At 38.6% G+C, this 24,494-nt stretch overlaps 1 protein-coding gene across 1 annotated transcript in view; it reads right to left on the reverse strand.

Moving 5' to 3' along the window:
- Positions 1-15,029: 15,029 nt before the first annotated feature.
- AP1B1 (adaptor related protein complex 1 subunit beta 1) overlaps positions 15,030-24,494 on the reverse strand; it is a 34,594-nt gene continuing 25,129 nt past the window's right edge. The window contains exons 14-22 of the mRNA XM_063454739.1: positions 24,289-24,493; positions 23,279-23,308; positions 22,409-22,543; positions 21,407-21,552; positions 21,195-21,324; positions 19,891-19,975; positions 18,911-18,997; positions 18,394-18,548; positions 15,030-16,480 (exon numbers count right to left, since the gene is read on the reverse strand). Of these exons, the coding sequence (XP_063310809.1) occupies positions 16,406-16,480; positions 18,394-18,548; positions 18,911-18,997; positions 19,891-19,975; positions 21,195-21,324; positions 21,407-21,552; positions 22,409-22,543; positions 23,279-23,308; positions 24,289-24,493 (1,048 nt within the window). The 3' untranslated portion in view covers positions 15,030-16,405. The remainder of the gene's footprint in view (positions 16,481-18,393; positions 18,549-18,910; positions 18,998-19,890; positions 19,976-21,194; positions 21,325-21,406; positions 21,553-22,408; positions 22,544-23,278; positions 23,309-24,288; position 24,494) is intronic.

Genomic DNA, 24,494 nt, shown 5'->3' on the forward strand with positions numbered 1-24,494 from the left:
CTAATCCAGTGTTGCACAACGTGCAAAACTGGCATTCGCGCTAAACACTCCTCATAGAAATGCATTGATTCAAAGCATCTCTATGAGACAACGCATGCGCAATAGCCTCCCAATGCTTCTCTATGGGAAAGCAGTGGGTTGGTTATGATATACATGTGCATATATGTGACATGTGACATTCATGTGCATTGTATTAAAAAGGTGATCTGTAATACACTCACAAATTGTACGTTCCTGTGAGTTATATTGCTGTAGAGCTTGTGATACTCACACACTCCACTTTTCTATGCATTTTATTCTAAGGTGATCTGTGATGTACTTGCACATCGCACATTACTGTGAGTTGTATTGCTGTGGAGCCGTGCGATACACGGACACACTTCACATTACTGTGAGTTGTATTAAAGGACCACTATAAGGCTAGGAAAACAAACTCATTTTCCTAGCACTATAGCGTCTTTAGGTCCCCTCTACCCTCAGGGTCCCTCTCTCGCCGGGCTGAAGGGGAGGAAGCGGTTAAACTCTTACCTTTCTCCAGCGCCGGGCTCCCTCGGTGCTGGGGAACTCTCCTCCCTCTTCCGACGTCAACGCTGAATGCACATGCGCTGCAAGAGACGCGCGCACGTTCAATCAGTCCATAGGAAAGCATTTCTCAATGCTTTCCTATGGACTTTAGTGTCTTCTCACTGTGATTTTCACAGTGAGAAGCGTGGAAGTGCCTCTAGTGGCTGACAATGAGACAGCCACTAGAGGCTGGATTAACCCTATTGTAAACATACTAGTTTATCTGAAACTGCTATGTCTACAGTTGCAGGGTTAACCTTAGATGGACCTGGCACCCAGACCACTTCATTGCGCTGAAGTGGTCTGGGTGCTTATAGTGGTCCTTTAATGTTGGACGAAATCGTTTGATGAAAGAAGAGGAAGCTTCACTGGCGTGCACATTTACTCTTGCGTGTATACATGCATGCACTGGAGTCTGGAGAAGATCCATGCAACAGTCATGAGCACAGCTACAGAAGGGAAGAGCAGACAAAGCATGGAAGAACAGCGAGAGGAGGAAGGGGATTGGTGTGGCGCATGCTCTCGTTAGATGCCTTCTGTGGGAACTTTGCATCTGTAGTAAGTTAAACAGCATGCTTGGCTGTAACATCAACATTTTAAATATGCAAAAATCCTATTAAAAGATATGCATTTTCACTCTATTGACTTTTGTTTATGGAAGTGTCAATCGCGTTTATTTATTCAGGAGCCTGACTGCCCTCAACATGTCCAAATCTCTGAGTGGTGCTCAGAAGCGGAAGAAGAAGCAGGAGTTGGAGGAAAAAATATGTAGAATTCCAAAAATAACTGGTTTTCTTTTACCTACAAGTGGATCTTCTGCACAGCCTTCTGCGTGTGGATCTTCTAAAGAACATGCTAGTACATGTTCTCAGGAAGAGATTCCTCCTCAAAGTGTATCAGAATATGGCTCTGAAGTCAACACAGTGGATTCCTCTGATCAGCCCATGTCACTAGAAACCACTCCAGTTCCCATGGAAGTTGAGAAACCTAGCTTCCATACTGTTGAAATACAAGACTCAACTGCTGAAACAGTTGATATACTGCCAAAATCCATGGAAAAGTCAGGTTTCCTAACTGACATTGGTTTGTGGCCCAACTCATCTACTCTTGAGATGCGGGAGTATTGGTCCAAAAATGGAAATTCGTCAGTAAGGAAACCTCTGGAAAAACTGCGCAATGAAGGATTTCTAAAATCATTTAAAGATGGACGTTGCTGTACAGCAGATATGTTTCTTCGTAACTGTCCCAATGGGGACAAAGTTGAAAGGAAGTGGCTTTGTTACTCAAATAACAGAGGCTGAATATACTGTTTTGACTGCAAATTATTTAGTTCATCAACAAATGCATTTTCCAGTGATGGCTTCAGCGACTGGAAACATGCCAGTGAACGAATGTCATCCCATGAACAGTCTCAACATCATATACGCGCTGTGATTGATACAGCCAAATTTTCAAAACTGGAAGGTCGGATTGACTATAAAACGCAACAGCAAATTGAAGAGCTGACCACCTATGGGCAAAACCTAGTAAAACGTTTGCTTAGTGTCATCGTTTTTCTTGCTGAGAGAGGATTGGCTTTTAGAGGTGATGATCAGACTATTGGATCCCCACATAATGGCAACTATCTCGGTATTTTGGGATTACTGTCAGAGTATGATGCTTTCCTAGCACAACACATCCAAACAAAGGCAAACAAAGGCAAAGGATGTACAAGTTATTTATCAGCAAATGTCTGTGAGGAACTCATACAAATTACTGGGGATAAAATCTTAGAAGTTGTCATCAACCGAATTAAAATGGCAAAATACTACTCTGTTTCTGTGGATTCAGCGGAGGATTCTTCTCATACTGACCAACTCACTGTGATTTTTCGATACTTAGAAGAAAATCGACCTGTGGAGCGTTTTGTTACTTTTTTACCCTCAACAGGGCATAAAGGAGAAGAAATGGCAGATGCGCTCCTAGCATTTCTTAATAGCGTTGGACTTACCATACAAGAATGCCGGGGACAAAGTTACGACAATGCAAGCAACATGTCTGGCCACTACAAGGGTATGCAAGCAAGAATTCTTAACATGAATAAATATGCTAAGTACATACCTTCTTTTGGACACTCATTAAATCTTGTCGGAAAGGATGCTGCAAATTCGTGTAGTGAGGCTGTAAGATTTTTTAATTTTGTACAAGCTCTTTATACATTCTTTAGTGGTTCAACTCGGCGCTACAAGAAGCTTAAAGACCAGCTTGATGAGAGAGGCCTCTCTGTGTCCATGCCAAAAAAGCTAAGTGACACACGCTGGTCATGTCGTGCAGATGCTTGTCAAGCATTAGTCCATGGCTATGACAATATAATGGACATTTTGTTTGAATTTGCAACTGACATTGAAGAAAAATCTGAGTGCCGTAATACCGCAAAGGGATTATTTGATCAAATAAGCAAACTTGAGACAGGGATTTTTGCAGAATTCTGGAACACTGTTTTGCAGCGTTTCAACAGCAGCAGCAAAACTCTGCAGTCTGTTCAGCTGAACCTAAATGCTGCTGTTGGTGTTTTGAAATCGTTAAAAGATTTTATTAATGAACAGCGTACTAAATTTGATGCATTTGAAGAAGCTGGCAAGCGTCTAACAGATACTGAGGAGTATATTGTGGAACACCGCCGTCTTAAACGTCGGAATGTCCGTCAGCAGCCACTTGACTATGGACACAGTGAAGAAGCTCAATTAACGCCAAAGGAGGCCTTTTATGCTAAGGCCTTTCTCCCATGTGTTGACAAACTTTTAATGTGTCTGGAACATCGCCTAGGAGCCTACAGTGAAGTGTGTGATTTATTTGGTTTCTTTATAAACTTTCCAGCGATGGACTCTGAATCCATTAACATTGCAGCAGAAAAGTTGTCTGCTTTCTACAAGCATGATCTGGGCACAACATTTGGTGATGAACTAATTCAATTTCAGTCATTCCTTTCTCTTTTCCTGGATGAAAAACCAGACGATTGCAGCATAGAGCAATTCATGTACAGTACAATTAATGACAAGGATGTAAGAGATACTTTTCCGAACACGGAAATTGCTTTAAAAATCTACCTTACTTTAATGATCTCTAACAGTTCAGGTGAACGATCTTTTTCAAAAATGAAATTGATAAAAAACTTACAACGCACAACCATGAGCCAGAGCCGTCTCACCAAACTATCTATAATGTCTGCTGAATCTGATATACTTCGTGGTCTTGATTTTTCAAACATTACAAAGACCTTTGCTGCTCAGAAAGCGCGTAGACTCATTGTTTAAAAATTGCACTAAAATATTTATTTACTATTTTATGTAAAAGTTCTCTGCACTTTACGTTAATGGTTGTTAAACTACGTATTATTTTATAATAGTCTGCTACTGCAGCAGTTGGTGCCTAACAGGAATTATAATAAGGTTGACCATTTAACACTGGTACTTGATTCCCTATTCTCCATATTGGAATGGGAAACGTGCACTTGGATTATACAATGTTTATGTATGATTATACAAAGGTTTAATATTGTTTATTTAATTGCATTGTTAATTGTTGTATTTTATTTATTACTTTTTTTTGTGATATTGCTAGCCAACATGGTTATTTATTTTATAATTTAAACATACTAATGTTGATTTGCACTGTTACTGAAAGATATTGTTATTATGCTTGTTCTTCCAACAACATATAACTGTTATTAAAAATATACTATAAGACCGAGGTTAAAAGAAGCTACAGGTGGCAAGTAGGTCAAGCTAAGGACTTATTTGTGAACTAGTTCTTTATGTTTACATTATTAAAGTTTACTACTCTACGAGTTGTGTGTTTTTTTTTGGTATGTGTGTGTGTGGAGGGCGTGATTGCATGCTAGGGTGTGGGAAGGCGGGATCCAGGGGGCCCAAGTAAATTCTTGCCCAGGGCCCAATCAATATTAAAGACGGCCCTGTGAACAATTATAGATTGTGTCTCTGTCAACATACCTTAATCCGAGCGTAGATTGTGTCTCAATCAACATATCTTAATCCCAGCATAGATTGTGTTTCCGTCAACATACCTTAATCCCAACATGGAACGTGTCTCTGTCAACATACCTTAATCTGAGCATAGATTGTGTCTGCATCAAAATACCTTAATCCCAGCATAGATTGTGTCTCCGTCAACACTTAATCCTAGCGTAGATTGTGTCTCTGTCAACATACCCTAATCCTGGTGTAGATTGTGTCTTCGTCAACATACCTTAATCCCAGTGTAGATTGTGTCGCTGTCAATATACCTTAAAGGGACACTATAGTCACCAGAACAACTACAGTTTATTGAATTTGTTCTGGTGTGTAGAATCATTACCTTCAGGCTTTTTGCTGTAAACACTGTCTTTTCAGAGAAAATGCAGTGTTTACATTACAGCCTAGTGATAACTTCACTGGCCACTCCTCGGATAGCTGTTAGAGATCCTTCCTGGGTCATGGCTGCCTAAAATGCATCCAAACATTCAGTATCTCCTCCCTCTGCATGCAGACATTGAACTTTCCTCATAGATATTCATTGATTCAATTCATCTCTATGAGGAGATGCTGATTGGCCAGGGCTGTGTTTGAACTGGGCTGGCTCTGCCCCTGATCTGCCTCTTTGTCAGTCTCAACCAATACTATGGGGAAGCATTGTGATTGGATCAGGCTACTACTTCTGATGATGTCAGCAGACTACTTGTTTTTTTTAAGCTAACAGCATGCACATCTACAGCTTCTGGCTTGAATACAGTCAGATTTCACTATATTTATGGAGGCATGAGGGGCCCAGGGGGGCTAGATGGTGGTTTTAACACTATAGGGTCAGGAATACATGTTTGTGTTCCTGACCCTATAGTGATCTTTCAATCCTGGAGTAGATTGTGTCTTCCTCAACATACCTTAATCTCAGCGTACATTGTGTCTATGTCAACATATCTTTATCCCAGCGTAGATTGTGATGAATTATCATGCTGCAACATGAGGTGATGGTCGTGGATAATGGCACAACAATGGGCTTTAGGATCTCGTCACAGTATCTCTGTGCATTCAAAATACCCTCAATAAAATGCACCTGTGTTCGTTGTCCATAACATTAGCCTGCCCATAACATAACTCCACCGCCACCATGTGCCACTCGATCCACAACATTGACATCAGCAAACTGCTCACTCACACAACGCCATACACGATGTCTGCCATCTGCCCTGTACAGTTAAAACCTGGATTCATCCGTGAAGAGAACACCTCTCCAAAGTGCCAGACGTCATCGAATGTGAGTCACTCAAGTCGGTTACGACGACGAACTGCAGTCAGGTCGAGACCCCAATGAGGACGACGAGCATGCAAATGAGCCTCCCTGAGACGGTTTCTGACAGTTTGTGCAGAAATTCTTTGGTTATGCAAACCGATTGTTGCAGCAGCTGTCCAGGTGGCTGGTCTCAGACGATCTTGGAGGTGAAGATGCTGGATGTGGAGGTCCTGGGCTGGTGTGGTTACACGTTTTCTGCGGTTGTGAGGCCAGTTGGATGTACTGTCAAATTCTCTGGAGACAGCTTATGGTATGGTAGAGAAATGAACATTCAATTCACAGGCAACAGCTCTGGTGGCCTGTCAGCATGCCAATTGAACGCTCCCTCAAAACTTGCGACATCTGTGGCATTGTGCTGTGTGATAAAACTGCACATTTTAGAGTGGTCTTTTATTGTGGCCAGCCTAAGGCTCACCTTTGCAATAATCATGCTGTCTAATCAGCATCTTGATATGCCACACCTGTGAGGTGGATGGATTATCTCGGCAAAGGAGAAGTGCTCACTAACACAGATTTAGACAGATTTGTGAACAATATTTAAGAGAAATAGGCCTTTTGTGTACATAGAAAAAGTCTTAGCTCTTTGAGTTCAGCTCATGGAAAATGGGGGCAAAAACAAAAGTGTTGTGTTTATAATGTTGTTCAATGTATATACGTGTACAATATATATGTTGGAAGGCCATTTGGCCTGAATTTGTGGGAGGAGTTAAGACCCTATATAAATAAACCCTACCCCCCTATTTACCTTTGCCATTCAAGCTGTTTTGATAGAAAAAGTCTTAGATCTTTGCGTTCAGCTCATGAAAAATGGGGGCAAAAACAAAAGTGTTGCGTTTTATAATTTTGTTCATTGTGTAAAGAGAAATACATTGGGAATTGAGGACCAAAGCTGGGTGATATACAGTTCAGCACAATACACTTTCATACAAAGTATCTAACAAGAATAGGGCTTGACGGCAGCTTTGCTCCTGAATGTTTATTTAATAATGGAAATGGCAATAATGGTGGATATTTTATGAAAAACATATCTTTATCAGTTTTTTTTATCTCTCTCTATTGACCCTCTAGTAGTGTAACACTTTGACATATTTGGACAAGTGCATATAAGATTGCTGGCCATTGGTACCCATCCAGGCTGTCAGGGAAGGGGTATAATTGGTAAAATATTTTGCAATAAAATGGTTTGCCTTTTTTTTTTTTTAAATCTTGTAATATATGAATTTGTGTTAACAACGCCTTGCCGGTCAGCTGGTGCATTTTACAGGTAGTGACATTCTTGCTATTGTGTAGAAGAAAGCATAGATATACATGCTGATAGGACTCTTGGTCTGGTTCAGCACGCTCAGCAAAGTGAAAGCGGACTTAAAAAGTGAGATTATACTAGCAGGGTCTTCTGCTTAACAACAAATGTTAACAAATTAAATCCTAACAACAAAACTGTCGGTAAAAATAGTCTTGCAAATAAGAAATACATGACACAGTAGGCACTATATTCATTTAATCTCTGTGATTCTTTTATAGTCCCCTGCACTGTCCCTCCATTAATTGTTAAACTGGTTTCAAGCACTTTAACGCTAAATAAGGGGGAACTGTGATTGGCCACTCCAGAGAGCATTAGATCAATATTGTGCTTTTTTCTTTAATGTAATAATATTCTGTATAGTATACCTACCGACATGAGAAATAAAATTCTCACTGCCTCGAGTTCTAATATTACTGGGAGGTATGACACTTTAATAACATGATGACGCTGTACTTTGAGCTAGTTTAAAAGGCTATACCTCATGTGAGTGTATATCTTTATTTTATTGTATACAGATTATATATGTCTAACAGATTACACTATTGGGAATTTTCTGTACATTCTCTTTGAGAATTTCCCCATAAGAATACAGTCCGGTGAATCAGGAGGTGTGATTTCACCTTAAAGCTGCACAGTCATAGCTGCATTTGTTTTTGTTTTGTTTTTTGTCAATCTTTCTTTTATTGAGGCAAACGTTATTAGGGATACAGAATGGAAAGGAGGGAGTGTACGGTAGATATACAGATTGGGTACATGCTAACACATTTTGACAACTCCTATGAATAGCAGCCTCATTTTATATCAAGTAAGCGATCCAACATCTGAATTACACAATTAACGCAATAGTTTTTATAGTGAGACATAGATACGTATTAATACAAAAAGAGAAGTCCTGCGCTTAGTCCCATTACTACTGGGCCAGCAGCAACGACTACAATACACATCAGCCCAAATATATAGTAAAAACCAAAGAAAAGAAAATGTTACCTGCGCTTTCTCCTTAATCCCTATGTATATTTAGACAAATGGAGGTCATTTAGTTGCTCCAATGGCCATTGGAGGGAATGCCCGCCTGCCAACGTCAAGGCAGACCCCCCTAAGCGGGTCCTAACACTGACCCTTCAGCCTGCTTCCTTGAGCTTCTGGCAAAGATATCTCTAATGAGACAGAAAGGGGTATTTTTTATATACACCCCTATACTTATTAACCCTTAATAGGGAACACATGGGATGGGCAGCAGCATTGTAACCAGGCTGTGTGATACAAAGTAAATACAAATACAAAAAGAGAAGTCTTGCGCCGTCTCTCCCATGGTGCCCGTGCCTCGTGGCTTCAGGAGGTTAGTGGGTCGCGCGGTCCGGGACCCCGACATGCTTGGTGTCTGCAGGTTTGTCTCGAATTTCCCTGGCAGTTGGTGGCCCCCATGGACCTTAAAGCTGCCTTGGTTCAGGTAGGTATGGTCAAGTTTGTCTTGTTGCTCGGGAGCTCCCGCAACCTGCGACCGCTCCATTCAGTTGTCAGGCCCCGCCCCCCTTTGTTTTTTTTAACCACCCTCCCGACTCCACTACATTTCATTGTCCTCCTAGTCATTCCCAAATGCCTCAAAATCCACCATTTTACCCTTTTTTACCTTTATATTTCTTGCCCGAATCTAGGTCCAAAGCTACCCTCCTTGTAATATGTAAAAATAGTGGTGGGGAGACTACCTAAATCCCCCTATGCTCCATTCACACGATGGGGGTCAATATGACCCCATATTAATTTTAGGGAGGTAAAAACCTCCTTACTATCCCCAATTGCTATGCTGCAAGTAGGGGCATGTCTACTAAACAGTGAACTGGCACAGGTCCGCCATGCTCCCATTGTAGGGCACCTATCTAAATATGGTCCCCTCCTGCCCTCACCCATACTCCACGAGTGTGGGCTATTAAACTAAAAGAGGAATCACCCCAATCCCTACCCATTAGCAGCAGGTGGGGGTCTTAAGTGATTTGAGGGGGGTGGTGAGGGGGGCAATAGGTCCCCCCATCCACCAGCACTGGTTGGGGGCTGGGGGAACAAAGGCCCCACCCGCCAGCAAGGTTTGCAGAAAGGAAGAAAAGAAGAACAGATTAGTAAGAGATTGAGGAAAGGTAAGTTCGGCATGACAGTGCCGCTTTAACAACACCAGCTGTTCAATTCTCAGAGCCAGATCTATTTGGCTCTCTATCTGGTCAGTGTACATCACTGAACCACTGTTGTCATATTAAGAGATTGATCCAGATTACACTGTTTTCTTTTTATTGGTGCAATGAACGGCTGAGTGAAAGTGTATGCCAATAGTAAGTAGGAATTTTAGTAATTGTTATTTTTTTATTTGGTTATAATACTTCATTAGTCCAAGCATAACAGAGGGAACGAGCAGCTGGGGACACTCATTTAGCAGCATACCATTAAAACAGTTTAACAATGAATGGCATCTGGGGACTCCAGACACTACAACCGCTTGAATGAGCTAAAGCAGTTACAGTGCCTACAGAGTCCCTAAAATTATGTATAGTTGCCAATTAGCAGAAATTGTATAGGCACAGATTGCAGCATAAACCAAAGAAAAACAAGTTACCTGCGCTCTCTCCTTAATCACTATGTATTTTTAAACAAATGGAGTTTTTTTTAGTTACCTCCAATGGCCAACGTCAAGGCAGACCCCCCCTAGGTGGGTCCTAACTCTAACCATTCACCTTGCTTCCTTGAGCCTCTGGCAAAAATCTCTACTGAGACAGAAAGGGGTGTTTTTTTTAATATACACCCCTATGTATTATTAACCCTTAATAGGGAACACATGGGATGGGCGGCTGCATTGTAATAAGGCCGAGTGATACAAAAAATGGATACAAATGCAGATAGATAAGTCCTGCACTCACTCCCATCACTGGGCGGCTGCAATGACTACAGTACACATCAGCCCCAATATATACTAAAAACCAAAGAAAACTTTGTTTTTTTACTATATATTGGGGCTGATGTGTGCTGTAGTCATTGCAGCCGCCCAGTGATGGGAGTGAGCGAAGGACTTATCTTTCTGCATTTGTACAGATTGTAGCATAGCCTAAACGGCATCATGTGTATACGGATTGGTTTTTCTTTTGGGTTTTGTTGCATGTTAAAAAAAAGTTGGTTATGTAAATCTATTTAATCTTTGAGACGATCAGAGTTGTTTCATTAAAGTTATTTGATACTTGCTTTTGCTACACAATGATTACATCTGGAAAAGCCTGATTTTCAAGTTAGAAAATAAATGGAATTTGGGGTATTTGGCATGGTAAACAGGCTTGTTAGGTATTTTGAAAGACAACTTTTAATTTTGTTTTAAAGAGGAGGATCTAAAGTAGACATATAGGGTTCACAAATTTGGATATTTTTGTCAATTTTTCTGTTGTATCTATTGTTATATAATTGTTAACTGTGTCATCGCTATGTATATTTTAAAATAAAATTAATTTTACTATAGTTAGTAAATATGTTTTATGTGTCTGACAACTACTATCTTATGTTTAAAAAAAAAACAAAAAAAAAAAAACACAACCCCCAAAACATAATTTCTGGAGTAGTGTATTAATTTAGGATTTAGTTCCTGCTCTTCTAATACCCTAGAGCTAGGGACGGAAATAACGTCTAAAGTAAACACATTGTGCTGTCAAACTTTAAGATTTGATTAAAAAACAAAACAAAAAAAACAACAATTTAAGTAAAGCTGCATGTGTCACAGCCAGAGGAGGTGTATCCAGGGCAAACAGAAACAGAAACAAAAGTGGTTTAACGCCTAAATGGTAGAGAATTGAGCCATGAGGCAGCAGGGGCATGACCTGTACTCCTAAACAGCAACAACAGAAATGTTTTTGAGTATATATTCACTAAATCAGAATTGAGAACTGTCAAACAAATGTAAATGTAATCCACAAGATCAGTGCTGGAACAATTAATACTATTATTGACGTTTATATAGTGCCAACTTATTCCTCAGCGTTTTACAATATTACAAAGGGTAAAATATAACAATAAATGAGAAAATTACAAAATGTTACACTAACTATAACTTGACGAGGACCCTGCTCAAATCAGCGTACAATCTTCAATAGGTATACGTTATCTTGAAATTGCATTCATGAAAGCAGAAAAGTACAACAGTTGTGGACCACATAGCAACTGCTGAACAGACACATTCGCAGTTAATGTAAAATAGTGGACTTTATGACTACTCTAAGATGGCTGTCGAGATTAACAACGTTTCACAATCCTCAGCGGTTGCAACTATTTAAATATAGGTATAAAAATCTGAAGGAGGTGCGGAAAAAAACAAGTAAATCCATGCAAATGGATAGGATTACTAGGCCATCTAAGGACTCATTTTCAATGTTTTTAGTAAGAACAGTCAGCTGTTTCCTCAGCATTTTACAATATTCTAGGTTTCTGTTATTCAATAAAGTGTCTTTTGCCAATAGCTGTCCATCAATAGTACGCAAAACCACTTTTTGCAGAAATCACACCCTCTACATGTGGTCACCAACCAGTCTTCCTATTACCACTTTAGGACGTTTCCCCACCCTTCTTTACAGAATTCTTCTACTTTATAAATATTTTAAGGTTGTCCCCTCATGCACTGGGTGTTTAAGAACCTACACGTTATCAATAATATTTGAGTCTCAGAAATGGTGGTCATTTCAAAATGTTAATATTTTATAGTTTATTATGTATTTTGAGGTGTTATTGACTTGGAAATATAACCCATTTTAAGCTCCAGTTTCTTCACTTATTGTGGGACATAAGCTTCCAGAACTTGTTGATAATATTTAGATACTGCATTCAAGCACTTAACCCCATAAGGACCAAACTTCTGGAATAAAAGGGAATCATGACATGTCACACATCATGTGTCCTTAAGGGGTTAAACTACTACAGCCAGGATACCTCCTTTCAAACTGTTTTACCACTTACCAAGAACGATTTGGATGAGAACTTTTTTTTGTAAATTGTATTTTATTAGAGATTTTTTCACTCAAATTACCACTTAAAACATATGAAAAAAATAGTACAAAGACAGAACATTCTGCAACAAGCATGGTTATAAGCAGTTAACAGATCTTAAGGTGACAATGCAAAAAAATAAGGTCTAAGAGTTAACCCCTTAAGGACACATGACGTGTGACATGTCATGATTCCCTTTTATTCCAGAAGTTTGGTCCTTAAAGGGACACTATAGTCACCTGAACAACTTTAGCTTAATGAAGCATTTTTGGTGTATAGAACATGCACCTGCAGCCTCACTGCTCAATCCTCTGCCATTTAGGAGTTAAATCCCTTTGTTTATGAACCCTAGTCACACCTCCCTGCATGTGACTTGCACAGCCTTCCATAAACACTTCCTGTATAGAGAGCCCTATTTAGGCTTTCTTTATTGCAAGTTCTGTTTAATTAAGATTTTCTTATCCCATGCTATGTTAATAGCTTGCTAGACCCTGCAAGAGCCTCCTGTATGTGATTAAAGTTCAATTTAGAGATTGAGATACAATTAGTTAAGGTAAATTACATCTGTTTGAAAGTGAAACCATTTTTTTTTCATGCAGGCTCTGTCAATCATAGCCAGGGGAGGTGTGGCTAGGGCTGCATAAACAGAAACAAAGTGATTTAACTCCTAAATGTCAGTGAATTGAGCAGTGAAATTGCAGGGGAATGATCTATACACTAAAACTGCTTTATTTAACTAAAGTAATTTAGGTGACTATAGTGTTCCTTTAAGGGGTTAAGCAGAAAATGCATTAAGCAGCCTTAGTGCCACATAACTGTAAAAAGGACTGACTATGAAAATAAATGAATGATAAGCATAAAATTAAATGCAACATTTGTGGAACTATTAGGGACCCAACATCTCCCAATGGTATCTGATTGCTTTTTAAATGGAAGGTCCCCATATAACGCTACTGAGCAGCCTTCCAACTGGATAGTGCAAAGCTCTCTGGGGATCTGTTCACGATAGCGGATCGAGCTGCAGTGTCTCTAGTTACAGCTATTGTGTCTCTAGGCACACCCTGAGGAGCAGTTACTGCCTTGCGGACCCTACCTGCAGAGAGTATCATCGCACGGTCCTTTAAAGCTCTGAAAGGCTAGCATCCGCTCAACAACACATACACAAACTCATGCTCCCACCCTGGGACACAGATATACACACTGACACATGCACACCTTAAAACACACACACACGTCAATGTTTATATTTGCAGTTACTCTACTTTAAGGTTACCTTTTATCTGTAGGAGCGTTACTTGTTTGGAGTGCTGCCAGCTGCTGCTAGGGGCTGGAGTGATGCTCTCCCTTCCCACTCTTAAACGGCCATGGCGTCTGACCGGGCCACTGTTCAGCGATACCTGCATGCATGGGCTACCTGATGGGGAAATCGCTGTGGAACCCCAATTTTGTTCTTGCGGAACACAAGTTGGGAAACGCTGGTCTACATGACTATGGGTGTTTTGTAACTGGCCCTCTTTTCCACCTCAGTGATGTTCTGGTGGAGGACTTCCAACTCCGATTGTGTTTCTCGAAGATCTGATTTCTAGAGCTTTTGCAGGTCTAGCAGGAGGTACTTTCTCTCTACTTTTGTGACTGGACTTGATGCTGCATCTGAGGGAGTCTTGGTATACGTCGCCTCTTCCAGGTAGGTATCTCCCCCCTCGTCTCGGGATGCTTCCTCCTCACTTCGGACTGCATGAGCAATCTTGGAGGCAGTTGAAGAAGCGGGACTCTCAAAAGAAAGCCGTATATTTGGTAATCTCAGGGTCTCTGGTGGGCAAATTTTTTGGTGTTTATGCCCCATAATGGTCTCTGTTGGGGGAAACACAACAAGCAGGAGCTACCGTATGAAGAGCAGATTAATGCCAATTATTCAAAGTCTGGCCCAGAACTCTGCGGGTGCACGTCTGCTCTGTTACACCAACAAATGTCCCATTCCATTCCATTGATTCCATACTATTTCCAACTGCAAGTATATCATTAAAAGGGGACCTTTCCTTTTGTATTTTTCTCCCTTTTTTTGGTTCATATTTTTTTTTTTTTTGCCAGGCTGGCCTCTGCATAATTTTTTGCATATCGTACCGCTTTGTGCGATTCTTGTTAATTTGTCTTCTTTAGCTGCTTATGATGATAATATTGCTGCTACACACTGGAGGTCAGTGCATGCACTAGAGAATGCCACCATTGCAGACTTTATTTTCTACAACTGATGTGATTGCTGCACCTGGATGCAATTTTGGACCTTAAAGAAGGCCCCCCAACATTTATTGGCATTGTTACAATTTGACTGGTGAAGTTTTGTAACCCAGGATATTAATTATTTTTTTTTAGATCGTACTTCACGGACAGTCTCCTCTGAATTTCTTTTTTTACTTTTTTTTTTTGACATGCTCTTTTTCCTGTTTTCTGTGTACCAGAGTCCATGATGTGTAACATGGTTTTTCTCTTCCCCTGAGAGTATGCATTCATGCAGAAAATAATTTGTCAAATAAATACTTGGTGAAAATTATAGTGTGCATGGTTTGCTAATTTTATGGTGTACAGTATAATTTTCGGGTTGCTTTGTATCCCCCTTGCACCTCTATGGATGAATGACAGGGCTCATTACAATTTTTCCTGGTCTGGACCTGTAGCTATCGTTGAGCTGCAGTGTTAAGAATCAATTTAGAGGGCTCCAAGCCCTTGCACCATTTTTGTTAATACCAATTTAAGCATGGAAGCAACGGTATCAGGCTTAAGCCTAATTGAAACTTAGTGAATGACACATACAGGTAAGGAGACACATACAAACCAGTAAAAGGCATAAACATAGAAAATTGCTTTAATTTTTTTAGGCAGCAAATCTCTAAACCAATAAAGGAAAAATGAGTTCACAGATGTCCTCTCTATGCTCCTAAACTCTGTACTAGCTACTTTCCTTAATAAGAAGACTATGTCAAACTGAGTTTCAAATATATCTGATTAAAAGTACTGTTTTGAACACCATCTACAACTTTTATTTAATTTCATCATCTTACACAGAGAAGACTTACAATATATTTTTTTTTATTTATATATGTATATATTAATCATTACTCAGAACAGAAGTGGAGTATGGAGGAAAATGCCCTCTTTTTCATGATTCACAGATGGAAAAGTGCCCATCTTTCTGATTGCAAGTTTAACAAAAAAAGAAACCCAACTATTAAACAGTGAGAATTTTGAAGGACTGCAGAGCAAAAACCACAAGAGTACAAAAGCCAGTATTTAAAACACCTTTAAAAATATGAAAGAAAGAAAAAAGTACTGTGAGAAAAAGGGTACTCTGAGATTTGCTAGCCATGTATAGGTGCACTGGCTGAGAGCAATTCAAAGGTTTATGCAAGAAATAATGTCAGCAAAACACTGCATTAGCCAAAAGAGTTTACAACGTTTATGTTTCCATTTAAGCGGTTTATGAAAAAATAGTTTTGAGATGATTGTGCCATGTATTAATGTGATAGATAATCAACTAGAAAAAAGGGGGTTGATTATTTTTTCCTTTACAAATTATTTCAGCACAATTTAGTGTAACAAAAAGAAAGGAAATCTGAAAAATGTTTGTTTTTTTACGACGTTGAATTTGAAGACCTTCATTTGCATTGGTTAGTAAGTTAATTCAACCTTCTAACTAAAGTATGATCTTTAACAGAATTAAATTAAAATGGAGACCTGCTTTTGTTGTAACCACAGTTGAAGCATCTCAACTGGCTAATGAGACTATTTCGGCAGCCTTAAAATGCAATACTTCTGCCGGCAATCAATAGAGTGAGAAAGATCTTCATTTACAAAAATATGGTCAAACTCAAAATTGGAAGAGGTTGTTTTTTTTTTTTTTATATATATTTACACATTTTAATCCAAGATCTGTTGAAAGGTAAAAGAGCCTAACTATATACCAAACTTACCAAACAGAAAAAGACATTGCGTAACCACTTCACTGTCAATAGTTTCAATGAAGATGTTACATTTGGGAAAGTTTTGGAATAAGAGCATAAAATCAACACTTTTCATTATTTGGTCCATGTTTGTTTTTCTTGTCTAGAAAGGTTGCACAGACATGCACATGTGGCCGCCTTTCTTCATGGCCAACCTCTGGCAGAAGGATAGTGATCTTCACTATGGCTGGAAGCCAGAACACAAAGGAAGATCTTAGTTCTTCAGGATTATCTCATACGCTTGGAAGACGAATTGGGATACTTCAGGAGCACGACATCGTATAGAGAGCTGTTTGGAAAAGAGAAATTGAAGCTTAGATTTAAGTAAACACGTTTATAGAAGACCAATAATAAGAGATCACTGAAACACAATCAGAGTTTTTCACTAAACCGTGAACCTACAGCAATTCCAAGTGATTTCCAGGAAATTGTAAGACCCTATAGTTACATTTTGGACTGGAATTTGAATAACCCTTTATTTAGTAAAGCATGAACTGCCAGCAATGGCAAATGAGTTCTAGCTAAGTTTTCAAATCAAGGACCTGGTTTAATATTGTTGGATAAGCTTTCCAAAGAATTGAACATTTTAAGATAAACTTTTAAAATGTTGTTTTCAACACATTAAAATATATCATAAAACATAAAAATATATACGGAAATGTTTTAAAAGTTAATCCAATAATCTTAACAGTTTTGGACAGGTTATCCAACAATATCAAATTGAGGCCCAAGGCAGCTAAGCTTCGAGTTTGGGTATTTTGGCCTACAATTTAAACTTACTTTGAAATACTATATGGCTATGTTTGCCATCAATATAGCTGAGCAGTACATCCAGGATGTAACAGATGCATCGAAACTCTCAATGCTACAAAACATTGTCTAGCCCAGTGGTTCCCAAACATTTTAGGTTCAAGGCACCTCTAATATTGAAAATTTCAAAAAAATATTTAAAAGTTGTGTAACTGTAGAGTGCAGCATATACTGGCACTCTTGTATAATGAATAGAGTTGGTGTTTGATTGAAGGGGTGCTTGTATATAATTTTAGTGCTTTAATACAGGGGTGTGTTTATATGTAATGTTTGCGTTTGATTGCAGGTGCGTTTGAATGTAATGTTCGATTTTAAATATGGATGTACATTTGTGTGTTGTATTGGTATGAGTGAAGGGTGTATTTGTATATAATATTTGTGTTAGATTGCAGGAGTGTGTTTGTATGTTGTGCTGGTGTTTGATTGCTTGGATTTATGCACATGCACTGCCACACAGATATACATAAACATTAACACAAATACCCTGGCACATACACACAAATTCATACGGACACCTACACATACAACAAAATATATATACACACCCCCCCCCCCCCCCCCCCCCCCATGACAAACAGTTACATACACTGACATACATATACACAGATTTACATCCTGACACACAGAGGTGTTCGCATACACACGGACACAGATGCACATATTGACATATACACACACACTATATACACACAAACACAAGCATATTTGTGATATTTTTAAGACTCCTTCCTATTAGCTTGCCTTGTGTGTTCAGGAGGGTGGCTTGCTTGTAGTTCTGTTTAGGCTGCTGGCTGGTGGGTGCGAGATGTCTGGAGCGGCTCTTTGTGCTCCTTCTCCTCTCCCCCCCTCATGCTGCCTCCTCTCCCTCCCTACCAGCACAAAGCTGGAAGGAAGAGACAGGCTGTCACTTCCTCCCAGCCTGTCGACACTACAGGGGTTTGGCTGCAGTCTTTTTTTTTACATAGTTAGATAGCTGAAAAGAGACTTGCGTCCATCAAGTTCAGCCTTCCTCACACCTGTTTTTTGCTGTTGATCCAAAAGAAAAGAAAAAAAAAAAAAAAAAAACCCAGTTTGAAGCACAATTTTGCAACAAGCTAGGACAAAAAATTCCTTCTTGACCCCAGAATGGCAGTCAGATTTATCCTTGAATCAAGCAGTTATTACCCTACATTGAAAGATTATATCTTAAAAGGGACACGGCCCACGACACGGCCCCTGTTAAGCAGAAATGTTTTCCAGTGCGATCATAGCACTGGAGAAACATTTTGCCACACAGTTTGGGAACCGCTGGTCTAGTCTATAAAACAAGGTTTCAGAATCTCTCTTTCTCGACATTTCTATTAAGACAAGATACTGGGTTGCTATATAAGTAACGGAAAGAAACAATCTTACTGCTAAGTTAGAGCTTCCAGATTGCATTCGCAGCTCCGCCAATACCCAGATACCATTTGTGAGTTTTATGGATTGATACAACATGTCTTGCCCTTCCACTGTGCGTCGGGCCACTGTGAAGATGTCACTGGCTTGCAGCTTATTACTGACAGCATCTGTGGTATGAATAAAGAAATCCCAATCCATAATAAATTATAACAAATAATTAAAGTTATACATATATTTTAAGGCAAACTTTCATCTGCAAATGCTAAAATATAGAATACAATGTGATATTTGTTATAGATCACAAAAATTATACCAATTGCTGTTCTTGTACAGCGCTGCAGAATTTGTTGGCACTATATAAATAATATTCAGATTCTCTCAGTCAACTAAATTGTATAACCAATGAAAAAAAGAAAAAAAAAAACGAACATGCACAAGAGTGTGTTTATTGTCCTTTCCTCTTGATGTGTCACAGCATGGCTAAACAATACCTATATCTGTACTAGACACACTGTAAATATAGACTTACCCGAGTTTAGAGGACAGTCCCTAACTTGAAACTGAGCTTCATTTTCATTAGGAATCTCCTTCCAAGTGGCCAAAAACATTTGTCGCTCTGGAAGAGAATAGAAATTCAAAAAGAAATGAAAAGCAGAGCATTAAAAATAATAATTCACAGTAGCACTTTATATGAGAAAGTGAACAATTACTCAACCACACAGATGTAACATATTGATACTGCACACCTCATCTTATGGGAAGATAGGTGTGGAATGATGCATCACATGACTTTGCTGCGGAAGGATATAGATGGATTATGGGACGGAGCACTCAAATGGCAGATTAAATTGAATGTAGATAAATGCTACTGCTCTATTACATGGTCTGCCCACCTTTAAATCTTCTGAAATTACCCCTAAATACATTTCCTCAGAAGTTGAGGTTAGTACTTTATCAAACATTCTATACTCTGCCCTTGGCTTTATTTTGGGGAAAAACAGCACCTCGAAGGGTACATTATAGTATTATATAAGAATATTTGGGACCAATGCAAACCATTGTCTGGAAATCTATTTATAGACAGGACTATACATATGACACAAGGCCATGCATTTAGACGGGAAGAATGGAGATGTAATCTAATGCAAAGGAAAGTTGTTTTTTTTACAGTAAGAACTATAAGGATGTGGAATTCTCTGCTGAAGGTGTTTTTGTTCAGCGTCTGTACAGATGTTTAAATAGCAGCTAGATGAATACTTGAAAGAAAAAAAAAATACTATTCAGGGATATCATTTTTAATATGTCAAGTAACAGCATCTTGATCCAAGGAGAGATCTGATCTGATCTGCATTCTGGGTTCAAGAATGAACTTTTCCTAGTTTGTTGCAAAAGTGGAAGTCACTTCAAACCGAGTTTTTTGCTTTCTTTTGGATCAATAACAAAAACAGGTTGAACCTGATGGACATAAGTTTTTTTCAGCCTATACAAGTATGATAAAACCACACTCACCCATTTTCCCATCTTCAGCAAACAGGATGTGTAGAGGATACACAACACTAAAGTAGAAAACGTCAATATTGTTTTTCACTGCAACCTGCAGAGGATAATCACAAGGCATATACATACGAGTTAGTTAGTAAAGAAGTTATTATATGATGCTTGGATGCTGATAAACAACCTGCAGATTTAAAAAGTATAATTAACAAGAATGGAGTGGGTAAGTGAATCTAAGAGATGGATGTTGATGTCAAATTAAAGAGATGACAATGTTAGACTAGTGTATTTAGAGATGATGCTATGGAATAATGGAAAATGTATGAATATGATAGAACGGAAGATAAATTGCAAAACAATACAAAGGCTACTCTTCCAGTTACTTGGCAAAGATTATTTTTTAATACGATAAGCAAAGATAAAGGCCAACTGATTGGGTTACAGCATCCATCACTGGAATAATCTGCACTAATAAAGGAAGATACAAAGCTAATTTGAGTGAATCTTATCTGACTGGTTAGTATGCCAATAAGCCATAATGACACAAAAATGGCAACAACAAAAAAAAAGGTAGGTTAGAAATTTTAGCTTTAATATTAGTGCTAAATCCACAGAGAAGGAGACCATTGCTAAAAGATGCTATTTACATAATAGATAGTGATCATGCGATTCTATTATGTAAGAAACAACTGAACAGCTCATGTCCATACACTTAAAATGAAATTGACACATTAACAGCAGCATATAAGCAGATAATGATTTCAAAGTGATCACAATTCCACAAATCTCATACTTTTCAAGATCACTTTACCACTTATTGGATTTGTGAAAAAGGGCCCTATATGTTAAACACTCAAATTTTGCAAATCATTGCCATTATGAAGATGAGTTAACACTTTCAAAGGGCCATTGAGCACTTGGCAAATTTAATTCCTAAAAGGATTGGAAATTTAAAAAAAATAAAAAATAATAATTCATACCAAAATGGTATACTAAATAGTGCTTTTAGCACTATATTGTCAGGAATACACTTTTGCATTCCTGCCCATATAGTGTTCCTTTTAGAAGTTTTACACTTTGGGACTGTTGGAGGCTTTTAAGTGGTTGACAAAATTTAGATTTGGATTGCTTTGAAATATCACAATATCAGCTAAAGGTCCTAAAACGCTATTGTGAGCCTAAAAGGTCAAATTATATAGTATACCAAAGCATAAAGTTACAAAGATAGGCATATATATTGCAGAATATAGAGAGATATGAACATAAATGTATATAAATATCCTATGGACATAAATAGTAACAAAACAAACACTTTGTACCTGCAGGTTGTTTAGAGGTTCCATTTTCATGACAGACCCAATAGTGTTTAGAGGGAGGGAGATGTCTGTGGACTGGTTGGGTGCTAAGGGAGTAGGTATCTGAAGTGGAGCAGCAGGCGCCAGACCAAAACTGCCAAGATTAATACATCATTAAAGGATAAGAAAAACAAGTAATTCTGTTTTACTAGATTGTGGTATGGTCCATTATGTACCTGTTACGGTTGAATTGAATGGCAAAATCACTCATAACTTGAAGTGCGCGATTGGTGAACTGCAGATCCATGAAAACAGATCCAGATCTTCGTGCAAATGTGCCGCTAATTTCCAGGCCTTTCCCCTTCATTGCATGCAGCCATACCTTGGATAGAAACATCAGTAATATGCTTAGAATAACATTTTAGTCTGGAGTAAACGGTTTGTAACCAGATATACTCAACACATTTAACATACGTAATACAGGAATGCCTCACCTTTATTTCAGTTTATAACCCAGGCTCATATTGTTTCAGGGTGAAATCAAAAGGAAATCTTTTACAAGGATGAAATATGTTGATGCCCTTTCTTGCTGTAACTGTACTAACTTTAGAGACTGCAGATAGCCTTTTCAGTATAAGCGATTATACCCTGATATTGTGACAGTCAAATCCCCGTTTTGTCAATAAAATTTAGATCCACTTTATTAATATTACAGCAATATTACGACAGATCAAGCAGTGTCGTATTTTTTTGTCTGAGCATTTATGCATTGCTCTCTACCTCACTGTTGCTTAATTATTTATAGCCCCCAGTCCTGTAACTTCATCCCTTATTTTGGAAGTTTTAGTGAAATGTAGTCTTTACCAATTGGTGACGAAAAAGCAGACCACAAGCAGGTTTTAAGAGAAGGTATAGTTCAAACATCCGTACTATGTATTTCTTGGATGCCGTAACCTCTACAGTAATTAGTGTTTTATTGATCTGAGCCATTAGTCAAGTCTCTATCAATCAAACTCAGTATGTCCAACACAGATAAAAAGTATGTTTCAAGGCCAAGTAAAGTTTAAACAACTAAGAATTGTTAAGGTATAACAATGTGAAGTACATGATTAAACATATACAATCTAGTTGTAGTCTAAAAATAAACTATTAGGAAATAGGACTCCTTAAATGGTTACATCCAGTTGAAACTAGGCACTGAATAGTATATATGAAAATACGAAGGCATAGACACTTACAGATTTTGGAGGCACAAAGGATCCGGTCACCATACCCGTTCCAGGGCCCAAATCAAAGAGATCACCAAGACCTCCAGAGATAGGAGGGGCAAGGCTAGCAGGACCCACCAAGGGTGCAGCAAAACCAGAATTGATCTGAACAAGGAAGAATGCAATGAGTCAAGAGCGACATGTATGTAGATACATTGATTATATTCATTACAAGATACAAGATTCATGCAAGGGATTATACAAATCTAAAGGAAACATACTTGGAAAGCTTGGTTAACACGACAAGTAAGGCACTGGCTTATAAGCAACATTCAATTGTGCTGTATATTATATATTTATAAACAGTGACAGTTTTCCCATTGTTCTTAGCTGTTGAACGAATAAAGCTCTAATGGTATTTTAGAGTTTTTCCCCATTTTTTTTTTAGATCTACAGTTCAGCAAAACCTCTGTATTACAATCTTAGGTTGGTAAAACGAAAAGCTAACTTGTCAAAACAAAAGGTGTTATAAATGTGGAGATGAACACTACTTTGCAAAATAGTTTTTAGATGGGATATGGCTGGAATAATGCTCACACCATTGGCTTACTGAGGGCGTACAAAGTGCTTTTTTGTCTTATATGATCAATTTTGATGGAGATGTCCCCAAATGATCATTTAAGTAGAATGACATGCACCTAATAATATATAATCGCCTGCCTTTTCTTTCATCTGTATGAAAAGAAACATTGTCTCATTTATTTTTCTAATTATGTCAACATGGAATCAACTGAGTTTAAGAAGAAGAAGAAATAAGATCATTGGAATATTAACAGAACATTAGATGCAGTGACCCGCCAAATAATCACTGTAGGAGTTGGGTACATGACAGATACTTACAGGTAAGCCAGCACTTGTGTCTCCTCCCAACTGTAGAGATATAAAAAAAAAAAAAGAAAAAGAAAGGAAGGAAGAGCATAATATGTAGAGGTGAGGAGGAGCTGTTCAATAGGTCATTTTAAAAATAAGACTTTAGCTTTGGTTCACATTGCTACCTGATAGGTATATTTGTTGAGTGAAGATCACTAATGAATGTAATGTTAATAACTGTGATTACCAGTCTGATGAAGCTCTCAAAAGATGTGTCCGTAATAGAGGACTGAAACCCCCAGAAACCATGCAATTTTTAATAAAAGTCACCCGTGGCATACCCCTTCTGTATCTTCCACAATCTTGAAGCAAGTGAGACATACACAAAAGCCGCAGTAGGAGACAGCCAGCGACAGCGCAAGAAAGAACATTGAGAGAGGGGGAAAAAGAAAAAGTAAAGGGAAGTAAGGGGAACAGCAAGGGAAGATTAAAGGAGAGATGCACTAATAATAGATATTAAGCCTTATTTGAAAGCAGGAAGGGGGAAAAAAAAAAAAAAAAAAAAGTTCAATACCATGTAGTTCCATACTTCATAATAAATTGATGGTATAAATTAAAAACAAAGAACAATAAACTAAGATGTTAAGAGATGATGCATGTTTCCACCATGGAAATATTACTGCACACATTTGTACAGACACACACATACACATTTGTTGCTTTATCTAAATAAGCCCATCTGTTTACACCAAAGATAATTCAATTGAGGAACCTATGTCTAGTTATTTATTACAGACTGTTCATCACTATATTTTGTTGCATTTACCACTTGTTTCTTTTGGAGCAACTACATTTTGTTATTTTCATGTTGTTAGTTTGATGGTAATATGAAGGCTTCCCACCTTATAGGTTGTTTGCTTTAAGTTCTACCCCGTTGTTTCTTAGCCCTTCTCTTCCCTTCGTGGTTATCGAAAACAAAGTTCAACCATGCCCCATTCTCTACTCAAGCACATTAACACGGATCTACACATATTACATACCAGACTGTCGAGGCCACCACTTAAGAGATCTACACCTGCCAACGGCACAGTGCTTGTGGTTATTGGTGGTCCGGTGATGGGTGGAGCAAGATCCAGGTTTAAGAGATCACCCAACAAATCACCCTGTGATGGGATAACAGAAGCATGTGTCTCAGTAGGTGGAGCTCCTACAGGGACAACTTCTGGGCTCTCTGGACTCTCACTGC

The sequence above is a fragment of the Pelobates fuscus genome, chromosome 5, assembly GCF_036172605.1.
Source record: "Pelobates fuscus isolate aPelFus1 chromosome 5, aPelFus1.pri, whole genome shotgun sequence".
NCBI classification, from domain to species: Eukaryota; Metazoa; Chordata; class Amphibia; order Anura; family Pelobatidae; genus Pelobates; species Pelobates fuscus.